Genomic DNA, 21,176 nt, shown 5'->3' with positions numbered 1-21,176 from the left:
CTAATGATGGCTTGCTTCACTGATAGTGAGAGCTCTTTGGATCTTATCTTGAAAGTTGACAGCAACAGATTCCAAATGCAAATAGAACACTTGAAATGAACTCTGGACCTTTTATCTGCTCATTGTAATTGGGATAATGAGGGAATAACACACACCTGGCCATGGATCAGCTGAGAAGCCAATTGTCCCATTACTTTTGGTCCCTTAACAAGTGGGAGGCACATATGCAAACTGTTGTAATTCCTACACCGTTCACCTGATTTGGATGTAAATACCCTCAATTAAAGCTGACAGTCTGCAGTTAAAGCATATCTTGTTTGTTTCATTTCAAATCTATTGTGGTGGTGTATAGAGCCAAAAATTTTAGAATTGTGTCGATGTCCCAATATTTATGGACCTGACTGTATGTCCTTCCTTTATAGGTCTTGTTCCCTTCTAACCTGCTTCTGCTTTGACAAAAAAAAAAACAATAAAAAATTGCCACAAAAAGCTGGTGTGTGAACACCAGCCTAAAGCACCATAGAAGTACTGAGGTCTAGGATTAAAGTGCAGCATTGCATCTCATCCTTTGACTAATAATTCCTTTTGACATTTTAAAGGGTGTATTTCAGCTGGCAATTTGCATGTTAAACTAAACTGAGAGTCATGTAGGGATCGCTCAGACATTTAAAACATTACTTTTGTTTTTTAAATTCATTGCTGCATTTATCTGGACAGCCTCCTTACCCCCCTCCTATTACCTGGGTGACTGACAGGGCCAGGCATCTATATCCTGCTCTCATCTGGCCTTCTAACTTCACTCTTGTGCTCTGTGTCGCAATTTTGGACCATGCATTGTACAAGTCTTCTCTCCTGTGCAGCAATGAGATGTACTGAGCTTGTCGAGAAATTCTGCCACAAGGCACAGGCATGAGATTATTGGGTCAGGCAAGAGCAGGAAACTGTTGTCTGGTTCTGTCAATCAACAAGGGAAAGGAGGTGCTTACTGAAAAGAGGGATGCAACTTTGGGACTGCCCTCTGTGTTCTGAACATCTCATCTTCATACTTTAAAGAAGTGCTTTTTTCTGAAAAATGCAGACATGGATTTCAAAAGCAAAGGTAATGTTTTAATTGTGTATGCAAGGCCTACATGTCACTCTGCTTAGTTTAATATGCTAAACAAGCTGACAGACTCCATTTAAACATGACATCTAACAAAAAAGATCAATCACATATTAAGGGGGAGGGGTTTGGATATTAATTTCTAATTCTAGCCTTTTTATCTTAACTTACAGGTGAATCACTCAATGACAAACTAACAAAAACTAGATATAACGGTATACGTCCCTTATTAGAATGATACGATGATCAAAGCCTGATGGGAACGTTAAAATAATAAATAATAAAAGTTTATTGGTTAGAATTATTTAAAAAAATAGGGTGTGCAACCCCAACTCATTTGCACAAACAGGCTTAGAGAGGTGTTCACACTATATGGTTAGTAGTACTCTACTAAACACCATATAGCGAAAACAATGGATCGGTGGTGTGCTAATGTGAGAAAAGCACCCCTCACAATCCAATTCTACCTCTACTAACAATAGTGTCTGGTGGTCAGGCTCACAAGGGCCAATTGTATACCAGCAGACAGTGTGTCACAGGACTTACTAGCATATGTGCTGCCTATGACTAACAGTAACAAAAACAGTGTCTGGTGGTCGGCTCACAGAGGCCAATTATATACTAACAGACAATGTGTCACAGGACTGGTTAGCGTGTATGCTGCCTATGACTAATAGTGACAGTCTCCTAGATACCCTCGCTCACGGCTACTGCTGCCATTAATTGTATTGTATCAGTGACACTCTGGTTAGAGTATCGGCGCTAGGGCGGCCATCTTAGCACCGATGATCTAACTGGAGTGTCACTGATCGCATCGGGCAGTGACTAATATGCAGCAGCGTCTCATTTTGCAGGATCCTGATGAAGTGCCGACGATACCTAGGCACAGAAAGGTGTTGATCAAGAGTCACGCGCATGATATGCATCCCAAAACTAGGGACTGATACAATTAATGGCGGCAGTAGCCGTGAGTGAGGGTATCTAGGAGACTATAGTCATAGGCAGCATACACCGCTAACCAGTCCTGTGACACACTGTCTGCTGGTATATGATTGGCCCTTGTGAGCCTGACCACCAGACACTTTTGTTAGTAGAGATAGAATTGGATTGTGAGGGGTGCTTTTCTCACATTAGCACACCACCGATCCATTGTTTTCGCTATATGGTGTTTAGTAGAGTACTACTAACCATATAGTGTGAACACCTCTCTAAGCCTGTTTGTGCAAATGAGTTGGGGTTGCACACCCTATTTTTTAAAATAATTATAACCAACAAACTTTTATTATTTTGAATCACTCAATGAAGTGAAAATATTGTGCAATCTTGTAATGGATTTAGAGGGCTAGATTTTATTTTGGCAGTATTTATTTTCTATTTTATTAGATATCCCCATGGAAAAATAAAGGGGGTCATTTATTAAGACCGGCGTTTTAGATTGCAGCAAAACTAACTGTTGCACTGCCATATGCACTAGAAATATGCCTAATATAGGCGTATTTCTGGATAATAAATGACCCCCAAAGTATCCAAGTTTTCCCATGTACTGACAACTAGGGGCCAGACTGACTATATTGCAAACTGTTTAAAGAGGGAAAAAAAACACGGCCCATGTCTTGGCCTTATCTCCGAGACCAATGGAGGCTCCTTCGACCCAAACTCACTGCATTACAATAACTTATGATGCAGTAAGTTCCTATCTGATTGCAGGACTATTGTACTGTACTCACATGATTCTGTAAGTACAGTACACTAAAACCACAATCAGAGAGGAACTCACTGTGTCATACAGTAAGTGACTATGATGCAATGTTTTTGGTTCAGAGGAGCTTCCGACAGTCCAAAAGATGTGTCCAATAAGACGGCCATGTTTCCTGGGCTGCACATGATCATGTGCATGTGAGTACAGCGCCTGAGGCAGTACAATGACGGGTCAATTGTACTGCCTAAGGGTCATGCACATGAACTAATGCGGCGCACACCCGTGCTTCGGACCGCTAAGAATGGTCTGCAATCCATGGCACCTGCATTGTGCCCACTGTTTGCGGATGTGGAAACATAATCTGCAACATTCGGTCCCTGCTCCGTAGTTCTTCTGTGGGCTTCTGCTCCATATCTTGCGGATTGCGGACCCATTCAAGTGAAGTGCGCATGGCCAGTGCCCTATATTGTGGACCCACTGCAATATGGGCATTGGCTGCACACGTTCGTAAGATGCAGAATGTAGAGCAGACACAGAACAGAGCAAGGGTCCAGTATTGCCATACATTAGGGATTGCAGATGGCCTTTCTATGAATGATTTGTCGTTCATGACTGTTCTCTGAAGCTTGCCCATATGTTAAAATGACAAAACTGACAATCAATCTCTGCTCTGATCTATAGTGTAGTCTGGAATTTCAATGATCGGATGCAGATCTGCTATTTGGCCTTGCAGCTACAGCACCCAACAAAACATCCAATAATGCAGATCAACTTTTTAACAGATATCTTCTATTGGTCTGCATCTGTCATACTCGTTTGCACCACAAAGAGGTGCAGATGGCTAGCAGAACACAGTTTAAATCTGCTATTTCAGCCATCAAAAATGTCTAGTGTATTGCCAACTTTATTGGGAAAATGTCTGGTAATATCACTGCCCATATCAAGTCCAAGACACAGTTAATATGACTGCACAGCATACCTCTCATACTATGAAAAGATTGTGGAAACCTGTTTTCTGAAAGGGGTTATCCGGAAGTTAAACACTGATGACCTATCATTAGTATAGGTCATCAGTATCAGATCGGTCCTACTTCAGTTGTTGAAAGGGGCCAAGGTGCTCTTTGCCAGCGACATCATGTCTTATGGCCTTTCTGCAGCGCAGTTCCATTCCATTAGTGAATAGGATTGACCTGCAATACCAATAGGAGCCATCATACAATGCATGGTGCTTTGCTTGGTATCCTATGAAGAGGTTGCAACACTCATGATGGTGCCGTACCTCTTTCGAACAGCTGATCAGTGGGGCTCCCAGGAGTCAGACTCCCAATAATCAGACATGATGTATCCTGAGGATAGGTCATCAATATTTGACTCCCAGAAAACCCCTTTAAGGACTGCAGGCAAAATACAGTATAAAACAAAATAAATTAATGTACAATTATTTAATTTCAGAAAGCAGTGAAATATGGTCCATGCACTAGTAATACTTGGCTGTCTTTAGTTTAGAGAGGACTTGCCACTTTTAAACCAACTGTAATAAATGTTTTTGTAATAAAAAATTACATATTTTGGGAAAAATAGAATATATTTAATTGCTTTTGCATATCTTGTCCTTTATACTATAACTATTTACTCACAATCCTAACCCTAATCACCCCTTCTCAAAAATATTATAGTGCCCTTTCAGATCAAACTCTGAAAAGTCACAAAATTTTGTAAAGTCTTGGATTTTTATTTTTTGGGAAGGAGTTGGAAAGATGAGCATGCATTGCATATAAAAGGTTCATTTAATCATTTTACATAATTTATTACTTGAAACATAAAAGTAACAAGTCCCCATAGATTTACATATTATATGCAACATTATTATTGCCACCATTCAAGAAAAACAAAATTAAAGTTGAATGATCTAACACTTTTGTGGGTATAATAATACTTGTCTGAACAAGGCGATCTACACTTGACTTACTTTCTTTAAAGGGGCTTTCTAGATATAGCAAGTGAGGTCATAACACTAAAACATACTATTACTTGATTTTAGAATGCACCCCTTCATACTTAGACCCTGAAGTTCAGTACTATATCTGATGGATGGGAAAGTCATTAATTTAATTGTCCCCTTAGGTACCTTTTCACACTTAAAGCCTCATTCACATGTCAGCCAAAACCAGGACTGGAGCTACAGTACACAGACATAAGGTATAAAGATCTGCACCTCTTCTGTGTTTAGAGCTGCACCTGGTTTTGGCTCACAATTATGATAGAAAACACTGACCAAAACATTGATGTGTGAATGAGGCATAAGCCTGTATTAGACCAACAGATCAGCAAGCGATTGTCGGGATGGAAGCGTTCCCTCCCAGCGATTGCCTGCTAGCTAGCAGAGGAGACCACCGCTAATACATTGCCTCTGCAGCATGGGAGGAGCGAACCCTCTTTAGCTATTATCTGCCAAAATATTGGCTAGTGTAATACAGCCATTACCCTCAATGCTTATTTACACTGGGAATGACTGGTATATATTGTGTTCTCATTCAGTACCTATCCCCAGCTGATAGGTAAATGTCTAATTTATAAAAGTCTCTAACAAATGTGAGAATAAAATTAGGCGTGATGCCATTTTATTTCGTTCTGCTCTGCGCCACTGCTGTCCAGGGTCTATTTAGGTGCTATAACTCTGTCCTACACAGCTGAACGTGGCCATTTATCTGGGAACCCAAATGATGGCAGATCCTAACAATCACTTGCAACAGCTGAAGTGGGCAGCATACAAATTCTCTTACCTGTTTCTATTTCCATTTTTTTGTACAAATTTAATTTCCAGTAATTCATATAAAATAAAAAATAGCAGTGCAAAAAGGAAGAGTTCTAGAAATCTAAAAGTCATTTTAAATTGAAATAAAAACTCCAGTTTTTGAAGATCAAAGTCAGTTTGCTTTATGAGGGAAAACAAATTCCACAGCATTCCATGCAAATCTCCAAGCAATCTGAAGATTCACAGCAGGCATCCATTATTCCACAATCCATATCACAAGGGCAGTTGCAGTCATCTCCCATCTCTTCGCCACAACAGCAACAACAGACTTCAGAAGTACAGATGCCACAAGAAGCTTGTCCCAATACTATGTTGCAGAGTGTGACAAACTCACAAAATAAGCAAGCTAGGATACAGTGAACACAGCAATCTTCATATGATGTAGGTCATCCAGGCAGGCAAAAATTATAAATTGAATATTTAAAAGAAAAAGAAAAAAAAGGCCATAGGTTATTAAAGTAGGTAAAAAAACTCCAGAAAATTTTCAAGTAAAAGTTACAAATTGGTTACTGTTTAGAAAAAAAACATTGAAACACATACAACACATTAAATATTCCAGAAAAATTATTAATAGGCACACACATTATCAGTTATAATTTGTTTTATGCAGTTCTTTTAAGCATTTTAGTCAAAGCAAAGTAAAACACACAATATAATAAATACTGCTAAAATGATCATGTAGAATTCTGTATCCAGATTGTGGGGATTAATTTTTCTTTTGAATTAGAGAAGGATGTGAATCTACCACTTGAGTCTGAGTGGTAATATAGTAAGATGCTTCAACTCTAAGAAAACCTAAAATTCCACTCCAGGAAAAAAAGTGGTACTTGAAAGTTTGTGAAACCTTCAAAACCTTTCTAGATGTCAACATAAATTTGACCTAAAAGAACAATAGATTTCACAGAAGATCCTTAAAGTAGATAACGATAAACAAATCAAACAAATGAGTCAAAAATATTAGACAGAGGAAAGTGATCCAATATCACGTCTGTAAATGGCAAAAGTATATCAATGTTTAGGACAGTGATCAGCAACCTTTGACACTCCAGCTGCTGTGAAACAACGACTTTCAGCATGCACACTTACTTGGCTGTTCTTGTACCTCCCATAAAAGTGAAGGGAGGATTATGGGAGTTGTAGCTTCAGAACAGATGGAATGCCAGAGGTTGCTGTTCCCTGGTTAAGGATTATCAGATAATTTGAAGGTGAAATTAGAGTCAAGTGCTTTAAATACTGGTGACTCACGCTTCAGTCGGCATGAGCTGTTAATCATAATCACTATTGAGGTGAGCTGCTGATTGCAATTTGCATGACCAAAGCTATTTAGCATGATTAAAGAGGACCTTTCACCACTCCTGACATGCTTGTTTTAATAGCTTCATGCATCTCCCATGTAATAATGATACTGGAGCATCTATTCCTGTCACTCTGTGTTGTGCCATTCCTTTATTATTTCTACAAGAAGTTATGAATAAATTGCTAGCAGTTTGCAGTAAGGGTACAGACGGGTGGTAACCAGTTGGGGGGTGTACCTGCACAGTCTGAAAATGGCAGCACTGATTGGATACAGTGAGTCTGTGCAGGTACACACACCTGACTGGTTACCTCCCCTTTGTACCCTTACTGCAGACCGCTAGCAATTCATTCATAACTTCTGGTAGAAATAAAAAAGGAATGGCACAACATACAGACATAAGAAAAGATGCTCCAAAATTGTTATAACATGGAGAATGCATGAAGCTATTAAAACAGGCATGTCAGGAGTAGTGACAGGTCCTCTTTAAACTTCATCAGGGGAGGTGTTAGAACAGTATTGTAAGTGGCAGACAACAGAATTCACACCCCTTCACCTCTATTCAAGCTCAGTTTCTACAATTTGACATAAATAGCTTCTTTCACACCTCTTTAAAACCAGTCCTCCTCTGTGTCTAAAATGCACACCTCCCTGTAATTAAACAAGTGTCCTTGAGACGTAGATACAAAGCTGAGTCCTGGCAGCAGGTGTTGGCTCTTCTGTCCTGGCCTGTACACTGGAGTATTCGCTGTTTTGTTTCCCCAATGTACAATAGCAGCCATACTGAGTAGCCTAACAGTATTCAAACTGCAATTCTTATTTTGGCCACCAGATGGCAGGCCAGGATAAGAAATTAGCAAAAGTGAGCAAAATAAACTATTAATAAATTCCTGATAAACCAAAATAAATAAAAAAAACTAATAAGCTCATATATGAGGCACATAATGATCAAAAAAAAAAAGTAATATATAAAAAATAAAAAATATATAAAAGTTTAAATCACCCCCCTTTCCGTATAATAAAAAATAAATACCTAAATAAATAAATATAAACATCTAGCCGTCCTCCCTCTCTGTTAACAAGTGTATCTCTTGATTTTGAATTTTAACCAAGGAGTCATTCACATATCTGAACCAGTGACTGTGTGCAATCCCAAGGAAGGTGTTTAGGGTTTTCTGTTCCACTTCCTCATATTCAAGTTATCCACAATGGGTGAAACTGGGAATCCAGAGCCATGTTTCTATTGGTAGAACTTATTCTTGTACTCATAAATTACAATCTGCATGACTAAAGCTATTGAGTGCAATAAAACCGCCCCAGAGGTGTTAAACAACAAGAGGCAGACAATAGAAGTAATCAACATCTTACCTCCATAAGGTCCTTGACCTAATGTTGATATATGATAAACACATTAGGCTGACTGAAACATGAGTCACTAGTATTTTATGCCAGATAATTGCACTTGAAGACATCACCAACTCCCAGTCCTTATTCCAAGATGCCCCATCTCCTAGTGGACAGGCTCATCACCACCAAATTTGCAGAAGTAAAGAATATGTAGCCAGTATCTTCACCCTGTGTCCTTTATTAGATACCCAACAATATACAAACAGGCAAAATTCCAGCTTATTGCAAGCCTTTCTCAAGCAGTTGCTTGAGAAAGACGTGCAATAAGCCAAAACGTTGCCTGTTCGTGTATTGATGGGTATCTAACAAAGGACGTAAGGTGAAGATGCTGGTTATATATTCTTTATTCCGAGTATAGTTTTTTTGTCATTCTAATGGAGAAAGAGGACTAGTAAAATGTCTTCAAGAGACAATACAAGTTCAGTTGCTCTGACTTATTACTACTGATTTACCATGGTCTGGATGGATGAGAAGCTTCACAGACCTACAGTAAACCAATTAAAAAAGCCAGACTGGTCTACAGTTACTAAAGTTACTGGGAAAATGTACAGAGAAAAAGCTGAAAATAAACATTACAGAAAAAAGAGAAGGAAAAAAAATCATTCACAGATCAAGAAATGTTCATATGGGGTGAAAAATTGGTGGTCATGAAATACAATTACAAATATTATGGCAAGTTCAAAAGTGTTTGCGCAGTGGTTATGTATTATTTTCACATAGGAATGCCAAAATAAACTCCACCTGTTAACATACCATTGCTATTACCATAATTTAATGGTGTCTTAGAACTGAAACAGCTGTGATTAGAAGAATTTAGTTTTTGCAAACAGTCAAGTCATTTGCTGCAAAGAGGGATAGTGTCACAGTTTCAAAAAGTCAATGCAAATACTGAAAAACTAAGTGCAAGACTACTAAGAGAAGCAAAGAACGAGACTCGGAGACCTCTCATTCTTGGGGTTGCAGTGGGTCCCATTGAATGAATCTGCACCATCTGATATTTATCACATAGGGCTCATGCACACAACATGGTTTGGTTCCGCATCCGAGCCGCATTTTTTGGGGCCGCAAAATTTGCGTTCAGCACTCCGTGTGCTGTCTGCATCCGCTGCTCCGTTCCGCAGCCCTGCAAAAATCATAGATCATGTCCTATTCTTGTCCATTTTACAGACAAGAATAGGCATTTCTATAATGGGCCGTGTTTAGCAGATCCGCCATTTATGGACTGCAAAAATCGGCACGTTCGCGTGCATGAGCCCTGTGGATATGTTACCAGGAAACTCACTGTTAAACCATGCACAATACCTTGTAGGGTTACCTCAGCTAAATGTAAACATACCTTTCACTAAGTGATGCACTGCTTCATTCTAGAGAAAAGTAGATAATGGCCAAGGAGAAAAAAAGGCGCTCATAGGGTAAATAAGTTAAGAGCCGAGCCTCCAGAACAACAGGAAGAGTGGTACTGCTCACCTGTTGTTGATGCACCTATTGTTTGGTGCAACTGGACTGGAGGTGGATACGACTGATTATGTCTCACTGGTGGATGCTGCCGATTCCGTCCGCGATTCCCTTTGGCGGGGGCCAAGCCGCCGTCTGGGTTGATGAGTAGGATATATTTCCACTGGACCGGGGGTCGAGTGGAGGGGTGTACCGTAGACGCAAAAGACGCAACCAGAGAATTTTTAGAAACCAATGGTTTTTTTATTGTTAAAGTGACAACGCGTTTCGGGGTTCTGCGGACCCCTTTTTCAAGTCGGTGGGTGGATACCACTGGTGGAGAGAGCGCTGCTTCTAGCTCCTGGCACGTGTGGCGTCTGGAGGCTGAAAGTCTCCAGACGCCACACGTGCCAGGAGCTAGAAGCAGCGCTCTCTCCACCAGCGGTATCCACCCACCGACTTGAAAAAGGGGTCCGCAGAACCCCAAAACGCGTTGTCACTTTAACAATAAAAAAACCATTGGTTTCTAAAAATTCTCTGGTTGCGTCTTTTGCGCCTACGGTCCACCCCTCCACTCGACCCCCGGTCCAGTGGAAATATATCCTTCTAGAGAAAAGGTACTTTTCAAAGAGGTTTTCTGACTTTCTCAAACTCAAAACCTATCCTCTTGATAGGTTATCAGTATCTGATTGGTGGGGGTCTGACAGCCAGGACCCCACCGGTCAGCTGTTTGAGGGGGCCGTGGCACTCCACTGTGTGCTGCGGCCTCCTCACAGCTCACTAAGCACAGCGCTGTACATTGTATAGCAGCTGTGCTTAGTATCACAGCTCAGCCCCATTCATTTGAATGGGACTGAGCTGCCCCTAGGTCACATGACTGATGAATGTGTAGTCACTGGCCTAGGGTAAGCTGTGAGAAGGCTACGGCTCTCACAGGAGTTCAGTGGCCTCCTTAAACAGCCGATTGGTGGGTTTCCAGGTGTCGGACCCCCACCAATCAGATAGTGATGACCAACCATATTCAGGGGATAGATCATCAGTATAAAACAGTCAGAAAACCCCTTTAATCTGTATGCAAATGAGCAGCAAGGTTCACAGATTACTGCACTGCCACCTTGCCTGACCCAGTCCGGTTCCTGTCAGATCTGCTAGATCTTATGACTCATCTCATCTGGCATTCCAGAACACCAGCAAAGTGGTACCATGACGTTTTCATGTGTCTTTGGTCGCCTGTTGATGCTCCCCCTATCAAACAAAGCCTTTGCTCCATTAGCAATTACACAATCACAAAAGTGGACAGTTCATGAAATATTCTTTGTTCTTGTGACTATTTCAGCACAAGTAAAAAAAAAAATCTTTTTTTAAATTCTGAAGTAATTTTGAACACTTTTTAATCATTTAATGTAATATATCTGTAAAATCAATTTAAGTAAATGAATGTGAATACCAAACAGATTTTTTATATAAAGTAAAAAAAAATGACAGTACCCAGTTGAATTCTTACTTAGTAATATTCTTCCTATGTATACATGTTGCTTGTCCCAGCACACTTTGCACAGATGTTAGCTTGGGCAAGGGCACATTTTTTTGGTGTGGGTTGGTTAAAAGGAGTGTGTTAATTACTGGTTAAGCGTTGATGTAAGTGAAACAGTAAATAAATGCACTTACTGAACATTGACCTTGGTCATCATTTTAGCTAGCTATATTCACAAAGTTCAGAACACTCAAAACAGATCTCCAGGCACTCAGCCGTCTCACAGCAAGAATCAAAAAGGGCAAAGTCACAATCAAAGTGGAAGTTGAGGTCCTCAGCGGGAATTTCCTCAAGGCCCACACAGACATTGGAACAGTAGCCACAGCAGGAATTACAGGCCTCATGCAGACAGGAGCAAACCTGATGTGGGCCAAGGATGAACTCAGTGCACTGACAGAAGAGACAGGCCAAAATCAAAGAAGCACAGCAGTCTAATACAAAAAAAAAAAAGAAAGAAAACTAAAAAGATGATACAGAGATAGATAGAAAAGGATGAAGTATGAAGTAAAAAAATCACACACCATAGAATACAATTTTTATAAGTTCCATGAAATATTAATTATTTTCTCTCACTAAGGAATACGGTTTTAAATGAAACAAATACTTCACTATTTTACAATACTGCAAAACAAAAGCAAAGTTACATTCATCTTATCAAAATGCATTCCTATTGTCCTACCGCTCGACAATTGTTACTATAGCAATGCCATACTGAATCAGGAACAATGGCCTATGTGCGCGATTACTAAGAGAAAATAAGCAATACATTAATATAAGCTGCAGTACACACTAGACAATACTGGAAGAATGACTAAAAGTCATTACCCTTCTAATGGCTACAAAAGAATACTTGTTATTACAAGCACAATTATTAATAATGTTTTTTTTTTATTTTGGCACGATTCACTAAGCTGTAGATAAGATGTATATTCAGATCAGATCTGACATTAACCCCCTCGGGATGCAGCAACTTTTATTTTTTTAATCAACGCCTTTTGAGAGCCGTAATTTTCTGTCAATGTAGCTGCTGTCTTTGCAAGAGAAGTTGTATTTTTAGGGCCAACACTCTGGCGTGCATACAATGTACTAAAAACGTATTTTTTTTTTTTGGGGGGGGGGGGGGGGGGATACAAAAAACAGTAACATAGTTTATAAGGCAGAAAAAAGACAATTGTTCATCCAGTTCGGCCTGTTATCCTGCAGATTGATCCAGAGGAAGCAAAAAAACCCTGTGAGGTAGAAGCGAATTTTCCTCATTTTAGGGGGAAAAAATTCCTTCCCGACTCCAATCACATAGTCAGAATAACTCCCTGCATGAACGGCCCTTCTCCAGAAATCTAGTAACTATAACCCGTAAGAGCAGCAGTTGTTAGAAGTTTTCTGAGAGACAATAATACAGCCTCTATGAGATCACACGATTATCGTGAAATTATCGTGAACGAGCATTCAAAGGAATGCTCATTTGCGATAATTGGTTCATAGAATTGAGCAGCCGATAAACGAGCACTTGCTCCTTTATCGGCTTCTGGACATCCTTCGTCAGGATGAAAGATGCCCAATTCTGTTCAGCACATCTTCCTGTGTAACTGATAATGACTAGAACACAATGAGGGAGGGAACGAGTGCGGTTGCAGTCATTCTTTCAGCAGTGTAATAGCATTTTAAATGAAAAAGCAGTGAGGGAACGCAATGGCTTTGCTAGTAAATCACTATTAGATAGGAAGCTGATTGGATGATTGTTAGATTTGTAAAAGCAAGCAAAAAAGCAACATTCTTGATATTCATTCAGCATTTATTAAAGGGGCTGTGTCACTTCAGCAAGTGGCATTTATTATGTAGAGAAAGTTAATACATTACAAACCACTTACTAATGTATTGTGATTGTCCATACTGCTTCCTTTGCTAGCTTGGTTCAGTTTTCCATCACATTATACACTGCTTGTTTCCATGGTTACGACCACCGTGCAATCCATCACCCATGGCCGTGCTTGCGCACTATAGGAAAAAGTGTCGGCCTCTCTGGTGAACAGGACCGTGGGAGATCACATAAGCTGGTGCTTTTTACTATAGTGTCGAAGCACGGCCACCTCTGATGGACTGCAGGGTGGTTGTAGCCATGGAAACAAGCAATGTATAATGTGATGGAAAAATGAATCCACACAGCAATGGAAGCAATATGGAACAATACATTAGTAAGTGGTTTATATTAACTTTCTCTACATAATAAATGTTATTTGTTGAAGCAGTTGTGCAGGCAGTATATATTGATGACCTATTCTCAGGATAAGTCATCAATATCTGGTCAGCAGTGGTCCGACACCCGGCATCCCCACCGATCAGCTGTTTGAAGAGAATGCAGTAGTGCTAGTGTAATTATAACAGAATGGGGCAAGTACTTGTAATTACTCTGCACTTTTGAGGCAAGGGGCAGTGTAATGAAGAGTAAGTAGCACTTGCATGGCGTGCCGCCTTCTCTTCAAATAGCTGATCGGCGTGGGTGCAAGATGTCAAACCCCCGCCAATCAGATATTGATGACCTATTCTGAGGATAGGTAATCAATATATATTGCCTGTGCAGACCCTTTTATGGCTCCTATGTAATAATAAATGTCTACTTAGCCATGGCTTCCCCTTGGTAAAGTAATCCACTTGCTGGGAATGACAAAAGGTCTAACACAAAGACATCAGTTTGATACCATCTGAAAGGGGATCTATTTGGCCTTACATCCTCAAATTTCAGTCCAGTATAGACAGTCATGGTTGTCACAAATTTATATGAAAACCTTACCGCATTTTCAAGTACATGTATGTGAAGAAATGCAGTCTCTTGCAGCATCCCCACATACATGTTCTTGTTCTGATCGGGCGGGTAACAGGAGTTGCGCCCACCCGATCAGCAGCATGGGCCCGGCTGTTCCTGACAACCGGGCCCCTGCTGTATCTGCCAGCATCACTGTATTCGCTGGCGGATTAACCGTTCACATGCTGCGGCATGTGCAGGGTTTACAGAAGGAGGGGGTTCCCTCTGACTCCATCGGTTCTTCGCACTGCGGAGACAGGGGGCCTATGATTGCCGTGGCGGCCCCGATGCCTTACACAGTCATCGGAGCCTGCCAGCTACGGAAGCCCAGGAGATCCAGCCCCTAGGCTGATTCTCCTAGGCAACTGTCAGCATCCTACACAAATAAAAACTGTGTCAAAAATGACATTCTGTCACCTTATAGCACAAAAAATGTAATACCAAGCAATAAAAAAAACACATATGTACCCCAAAATAGTGCCAATCAAACCATCACCTCATCCTGCAAAAAATGAGCCCCTACATAAGACAAGCACCCAAAAAATAAAAAATAAATATGGCTTTCAGAAAATGAAGACACTAAAACATGATTTTATTTTTACAAAAATACTTTTATTGTGTAAAACTGAAATACATAAAAAAAGTAGACATATTAGGTATTGCTCTGTCCATAACAACCTGCTCTATAAAAAGATCACATGATCTAACCCCTAAGGTGAACGCTGTTAAAAAAAATTATAAATAAAAACTGTGGCAAAATAGCTATTTTTGGTCACCTTGCACCAAAAAAGTTTAATATTGAATGATCAACATATCATATGTACTGTACCAAATAATGGTAACAATAAAAACATTAGCTCTTTCTGCAAAAACCAAGCCCCTACACAGGACGATCGGCGGAAAATCAAAAGACACAAAAACATGATTTTTGTTTTCTAGCGCTAATGTTGTTAGCACGTTGCCGACCTAGGACGAGAATGCTCGTCCTAACTGGCCGGTACTTAACGCATTAGGACGAGCATTCTCGTCCTAGGGTTAACCGGCTGCCCCACGCGCGCTGCCGCGATGAGCAGCAGGGGCCTGGCTGATACTGACAGCCGGGTTGTATCTGCCATCATCGGTGAAAACACTGATGCCGGCGGATTAACCCCCTGTATGCCGCAGTCAGCTTGTACATCCCCATCGGGTCCCCGTGCTGCGATGACAGGGACCCGATGGTTGCTATGACAGTCCCGACATCAGGACTGCCAGCTACGGAAGCTTAAGAGATCCAGCCCCAGGGCTGGGTCTCCTAGGAAACTGTCAGCATCTTACAGTGTAAGGCACTGACAGTTCAATACAGCACAATACAGATGTATTGTGTTGCATTGAAACAGGGATCAGACCCTAAAATGTTGAAGTCCCATAGCAGGACAAAAATAAAAAATAATAAAAGTGAAATAAAAGTGTTTTAACAATAAAAAAATAAAGTTTTAATAAAAAAAGCCCCTTCTCCATAAAAAGAGACATATAAAATTTTTAAAAATTTAAAAAACAAACAAAAAAAAACCATATATTATGTATCGCCGTGTCCGTAACAACCTGCTCTATAAAAATAAAAACTGTGCTAAAAAAGCAATTTTTTGTCATTTTTTATCACAAAAAGTGTTTCAAAAATGCTTTTATTGTTTAAAACCAAAATATATTTAAAAAACAAACATAATAGGTATTGCGGCAACCATAACAACCTGCTCTCTAAAAATATCACATGAGCTAACCCGTCTGGTGAACAACATAAAAAAATAAAAACGGTGCCAAAAAATAAATTGTTTTGTCATCATACATCACAAAAAGTGTAATACCAAAAGATCAAAAAGTAGTATGTACCCCAAAATAGTACCAATCAAACCGTCATCTCATCCTGCAAAAAATGAGACCCTAAGACAATCGCCCAAAAAATAAAAAAGATTTGGCTTTCTGAAAATGGAGACATAAAAACATGATTGTTTTTCTTTCAAAAAATGTGCGCTCTACCGTGTTACCATACAGCAGTTTACGACCACATATGGGGTGTTTCTGTAGATTGCAGAATAAGGATAATAATTATTAAGTTTTATTTGGCTGTTAACCCTTGATGTGTTACAGGAAAAAAAATGAATTAAAATGGAGAATCTGCCAAAAAAGTGAAATTTAAAAATGCTTTCTCCTTTTCCTTTCATTCTTAAAGGGTTAAAAAAGTTTGTAAAATCAGTTTTGAATAACTTGAGGGGTGTAGTTTCTACAATGGGGTCATTTATGGGTGTCTTCCACTATGTAAGCCCCACAAAGTGACTTTAGAATTGAAGTGGTCCTTAAAAAAGTGGGTTTTGGAAATTTTCTTAAAAAAGTAAAAATTTGCTTCTAAAATTCTAAGCCTTATAAGATCCTAAAAAAATAAAATTAGATTTACAAAATGATGCAAATATGAAAGTGGACATATGGGGAATGTAAGGTAATAACCCTCTTATGATTTATCACTATCTGCCTTAAAAGCAGAGAAATTATATCGACGAATTTTTTCACTATCATGAAGTACAATGTATCACGAGAAAACAATCTCAGAATGGCTTGGATAAGTAAAAGCATTCCGAAGACATGTCAAGTTTCCCAAAAACGGCCTGGTCCTTATGATGAAAAAGGGCAGGGTCTTAAGGTGTTAAATTAGTTGAGCCAAGGAGCTCTCACCTCCTCCCACCCACTTTTTGAAAAAGTGGTAAGTGTGTTGGAAAATCTTAAACAGTTGCAAAGACTTGCAGCTTTTCTAGGTCACACATAGAGCTAAATGCCTGCAGAGTGAAAAGTGAAAGAAAAGTTGTTAGTTTTGCAGAATGCACTTAATAACACAGGACAACAAACATGGAGAGTAAGGCCTCATGCACACGACCGTTGTGTGCACCCGTGGCCGTTGTGCCGTTTTCCGTTTTTTTTCGCGGACCCATTGACTTTCAATGGGTCCGTGGAAAAATCGGAAAATGCACCGTTTTGCAGCCGCATCCGTGATCCGTGTTTCCTGGCCGTGAAAAAAATATGACCTGTCCTATTTTTTTCACGGCCAACGGTTCACGGACCCATTCAAGTCAATGGGTCCGTGAAAGAACACGGATGCACACAAGATTGGCATCCGTGTCCGTGATCCGTGGCCGTAGGTTAGTTTTTATACAGACGGATCCGAAGATCCGTCTGCATAAAGCTTTTTCAAAGCTGAGTTTTCACTTCGTGAAAACTCAGAACCGACAGTATATTCTAACACAGAAGCGTTCCCATGGTGATGGGGACGCTTCTAGTTAGAATACACTACAAACTGTGTACAAGACTGCCCCCTGCTGCCTGGCAGCACCCGATCTCTTACAGGGGGCCGTGATCAGCACAATTAACCCCTTCAGGTGCGGCACCTGAAAGGGTTAATTGTACTATCATATCCCCCTGTAAGAGATCAGGGCTGCCAGGCAGCAGGGGGCAGACCCTCCCCCCCCTCCCCAGTTTGAATATCATTGGTGGCCAGTGCGGCCCCCCCCCCCTCCCTCTATTGTAATAATTCGTTGGTGGCACAGTGTGCGCCCCCCCCCCCCCCTTCCTCCCTCTATTGTAATAAATCGTTGGTGGCACAGTGTGCGCCCCCCATCTCCCTCTATAGCATTAACAACGTTGGTGGCCAGTGTGCGGCCTCCCATCTCCCCCCCCCCCCCCATCATTGGTGGCAGCGGAGTTCCGATCGGAGTCCCAGTTTAATCGCTGGGGCTCCGATCGGTAACCATGGCAACCAGGACGCTACTACAGTCCTCGTTGCCATGGTTACTTAGCAATAGTACAATAGTAGAAGATTCATACTTACCTGCTGCTGCGATGTTCGTGTCCGGCCGGGAGCTCCACCTACTGGTAAGTGACAGTGACAGGTCTGTGCGGCGCATTGCTAAATGAACCGTCACTTACCAGTAGGAGGAGCTCCCGGCCGGACACAATCATCACAGCTCCCAGGTAAGTATGAATCTTGTACTATTGCTAGTAACCCGCTGCCACCAATGATCGGGGGGGGGGCGCAAGATGGGAGGCCGCACACTGGCCACCAATGTTGTTAATGCTATAGAGGGAGGGGGGCCAATGATTGCCACCAACGATTTATTACAATAGAGGGAGGAAGGGGGGGGGGGCGCACAATGTGCCACCAACGAATTATTACAATAGAGGGAGGAAGGGGGGGGGGGCGGGGGCACACTGTGCCACCAACGAATTATTACAATAGAGGGAGGAAGGGGGGGGGGCGCACACTGTGCCACCAACGATTTATTACAATGGAGGAAGGGGGGGGGCCGCACTGGCCACCAATGATATTCAAACTGGGGAGGGGGGGGGGGCTGCCCCCTGCTGCCTGGCAGCCCTGATCTCTTACAGGGGGATATGATAGTACAATTAACCCCTTCAGGTGCGGCACCTGAGGGGTTAATTGTGCTGATCACGGCCCCCTGTAAGAGATCGGATGCTGCTAGGCAGCAGGGGGCAGTCATGTACACAGTTTGTAGTATATTCTAACTAGAAGCGTCCCCATCACCATGGGAACGCCTCTGTGTTAGAATATACTGTCGGAAATGAGGTTTCACGATCTAACTCATATCCGACAGTATATTCTAACATAGAGGCGTTCCCATGGTGATGGGGACGCTTCAAGTTAAAATATACCATCGGATTGGAGAAAACTCCGATCTGATGGTATAAAAGGGACTCCGGACTTTACATTGAAAGTCAATGGGGACGGATCCGTTTGAAATGGCACCATATTGTGTCAACGTCAAACGGATCCGTCCCCATTGACTTGCATTGTAATTCAGTACGGATCCGTTTGGCTCCGCACGGCCAGGCGGACACCAAAATGACTTTTTTTTCATGCCCGTGGATCCGCCAAAAATCAAGGAAGACCCACGGACGAAAAAACGGTCACGGATCACGGACCTACGGACCCTGTTTTTGCGGACCGTGAAAAAAAACGTTCGTGTGCATGAGGCCTAAAGGAATAGAAAGCCACAGCACAAAAAGGGCTCAGAAGTAAATATTGCAGTTAATTTTGGAGAATACAGTATCAGGAGTAGGAACAGATAATCTTGAATTTGCGAATATATGACAAATATTCTACAGGAAATATTGCGAATTTGAATATTGCCCCTGCCGCTCATCACTATTTGTCAGTCACAGCACTATCAGCCATATAGAGAGGAGCAGCAGTCTGACCTACCAGTCGCTACCAGCAGTCTCAGCACCAGCAGACAGAGCCAGTCATACAGCCACAGCCACCAGTCACAGTGCCAGCAGTGTCAGCCACCAGTCAGTGCCAGCCATCTCAACCATCAGTCAGTGCCACCAGCCCCAGCCACCAGTCAGTGCCAGCAGGCTCAGCTACAGCCAGCACTTAGTTCCAGCAGTCTCAGCCAAAGGCCGCAGCCAGCAGCCTCAGCCACAGCCATCAGTCAGTGCCTGCAGTCTCAGCCACCAGCTGCAGTCTCAGCCACAGCCAGCACCCAGTGCCAGCAGTCTCAACCACAAGCCACAGCCAGCAATCTCAGCCGCAGCCGCCAGTCTCGGCCACCAGTCATTGCCAGCAGTCTCAGCCACCAGTCAGTGCCAGCATTCTCAGCTACAGTCAGCACTCAGTGCCAGCAGCCTCAGCCACAAGCCGCAGCCAGCAGTCTCCGCCACAGCCCCCAGTCAGTGCCAGCAGTCTCAGCCATAGCCAGCACTCAGTGCTAGCAGTCTCAGCCTCAAGCCACAGCCAGCAATCTCAGCCACAGCCACCAGTCAGTGCCAGCAGTCTCAGCCACAGCCGCCAGTCTTGGCCACCAGCCACAGCCACCAGTCAGTGTGGTCAAGTTCTCTTGCCATTTAATATAGATTCTACTAATGTCTATGCACTACTATTCTAGCGCCTGTTATTGTAACGGGCTTAATGTCTAGTTGTAATATAAGATGGAAGTAAGATGGACATTGATCGAGGGATTTGTTCCATGGATCAAAATAGCAGGATTACAGGTTGGACATGATGGACTTTTGTCTTTTTTCCAACCTTAACAACTATGTAACTATGAAAAATACATGCAAATTGCAGATACAAAATGGTGCACATTTTTTAATAACAACCAATTCTAAAAGTGTTTTCTATCATATAACAGATGCAATGTAAATACTCCCAGGCCTGTCAAAGTAAGCTGCCTACTAAGATGTGCCTGTGGCAGGGCTTGACAGGCATCCAGCAACATTCCTATAGACTGCAGTGTATGGTACAAGTGATCATAGGATTGTACACTCACCTAAAGAATTATTAGGAACACCTGTTCTATTTCTCATTAATGCAATTATCTAGTCAACCAATCACATGGCAGTTGCTTCAATGCATTTAGGGGTGTGGTCCTGGTCAAGACAATCTCCTGAACTCCAAACTGTATGTCAGAATGGGAAAGAAAGGTAATTTAAGCATGGCATGGTTGTTGGTGCCAGACGGGCCGGTCTGAGTATTTCACAATCTGCTCAGTTACTGGGATTTTCACGCACAACCATTTCTAGGGTTTACAAAGAATGGTGTGAAAAGGGAAAAACATCCAGTATGCAGCAGTCCTGTGGGCAAAAATGCCTTGTGGATGCTAGAGGTCAGAGGAGTATGGGCCTGATTCAATCTGATAGAAGAGCAACGTTGACTGAAATAACCACTCGTTACAACCGAGGTATGCAGCAAAGCATTTGTGAAGCCACAACACGCACAACCTTGAGGCGGATGGGCTACAACAGCAGAAGACCCCACCGGGTACCACTCATTGCCACTACAAATAGGAAAAAGAGGCTACAATTTGCACGAGCTCACCAAAATTGGACTGTTGAAGACTGGAAAAATGTTGCCTGGTCTGATGAGTCTCGATTTCTGTTGAGACTCTCAAATGGTAGAGTCCAAATTTGGCGTAAACAGAATGAGAACATGTATCCATCAAGCCTTGTTACCACTGTGCAGGCTGGTGGTGGTGGTGTAATGGTGTGGGGTATGTTTTCTGGGCACACTTTAGGCCCCTTAGTGTCAATTGGGCATCGTTTAAATGCCA

At 41.9% G+C, this 21,176-nt stretch overlaps 1 protein-coding gene across 4 annotated transcripts in view; it reads right to left on the bottom strand.

Moving 5' to 3' along the window:
• Nucleotides 1-5,433: 5,433 nt before the first annotated feature.
• MDFIC (MyoD family inhibitor domain containing) overlaps nucleotides 5,434-21,176 on the bottom strand; it is a 186,767-nt gene continuing 171,024 nt past the window's right edge. For 2 of the 4 annotated variants that reach the window (XM_040411296.1, XM_040411281.1), the window contains exons 5-6: nucleotides 11,420-11,716; nucleotides 5,866-5,986 (exon numbers count right to left, since the gene is read on the bottom strand). In XM_040411296.1, coding sequence (XP_040267230.1) covers nucleotides 11,448-11,716 — 269 coding nt within the window. In that variant the 3' untranslated portion in view covers nucleotides 5,866-5,986; nucleotides 11,420-11,447. Of the gene's footprint in view, nucleotides 5,987-9,142; nucleotides 9,160-11,419; nucleotides 11,717-21,176 lie in introns of those variants that run through there. The other 2 variants (XM_040411290.1, XM_040411304.1) reach the window with 2 other exon arrangements.

The sequence above is a fragment of the Bufo bufo genome, chromosome 1, assembly GCF_905171765.1.
Source record: "Bufo bufo chromosome 1, aBufBuf1.1, whole genome shotgun sequence".
NCBI classification, from domain to species: Eukaryota; Metazoa; Chordata; class Amphibia; order Anura; family Bufonidae; genus Bufo; species Bufo bufo.
Note: the sequence above shows the minus strand (reverse complement) of the source record. Positions and strands in the feature narration are given on the sequence as shown.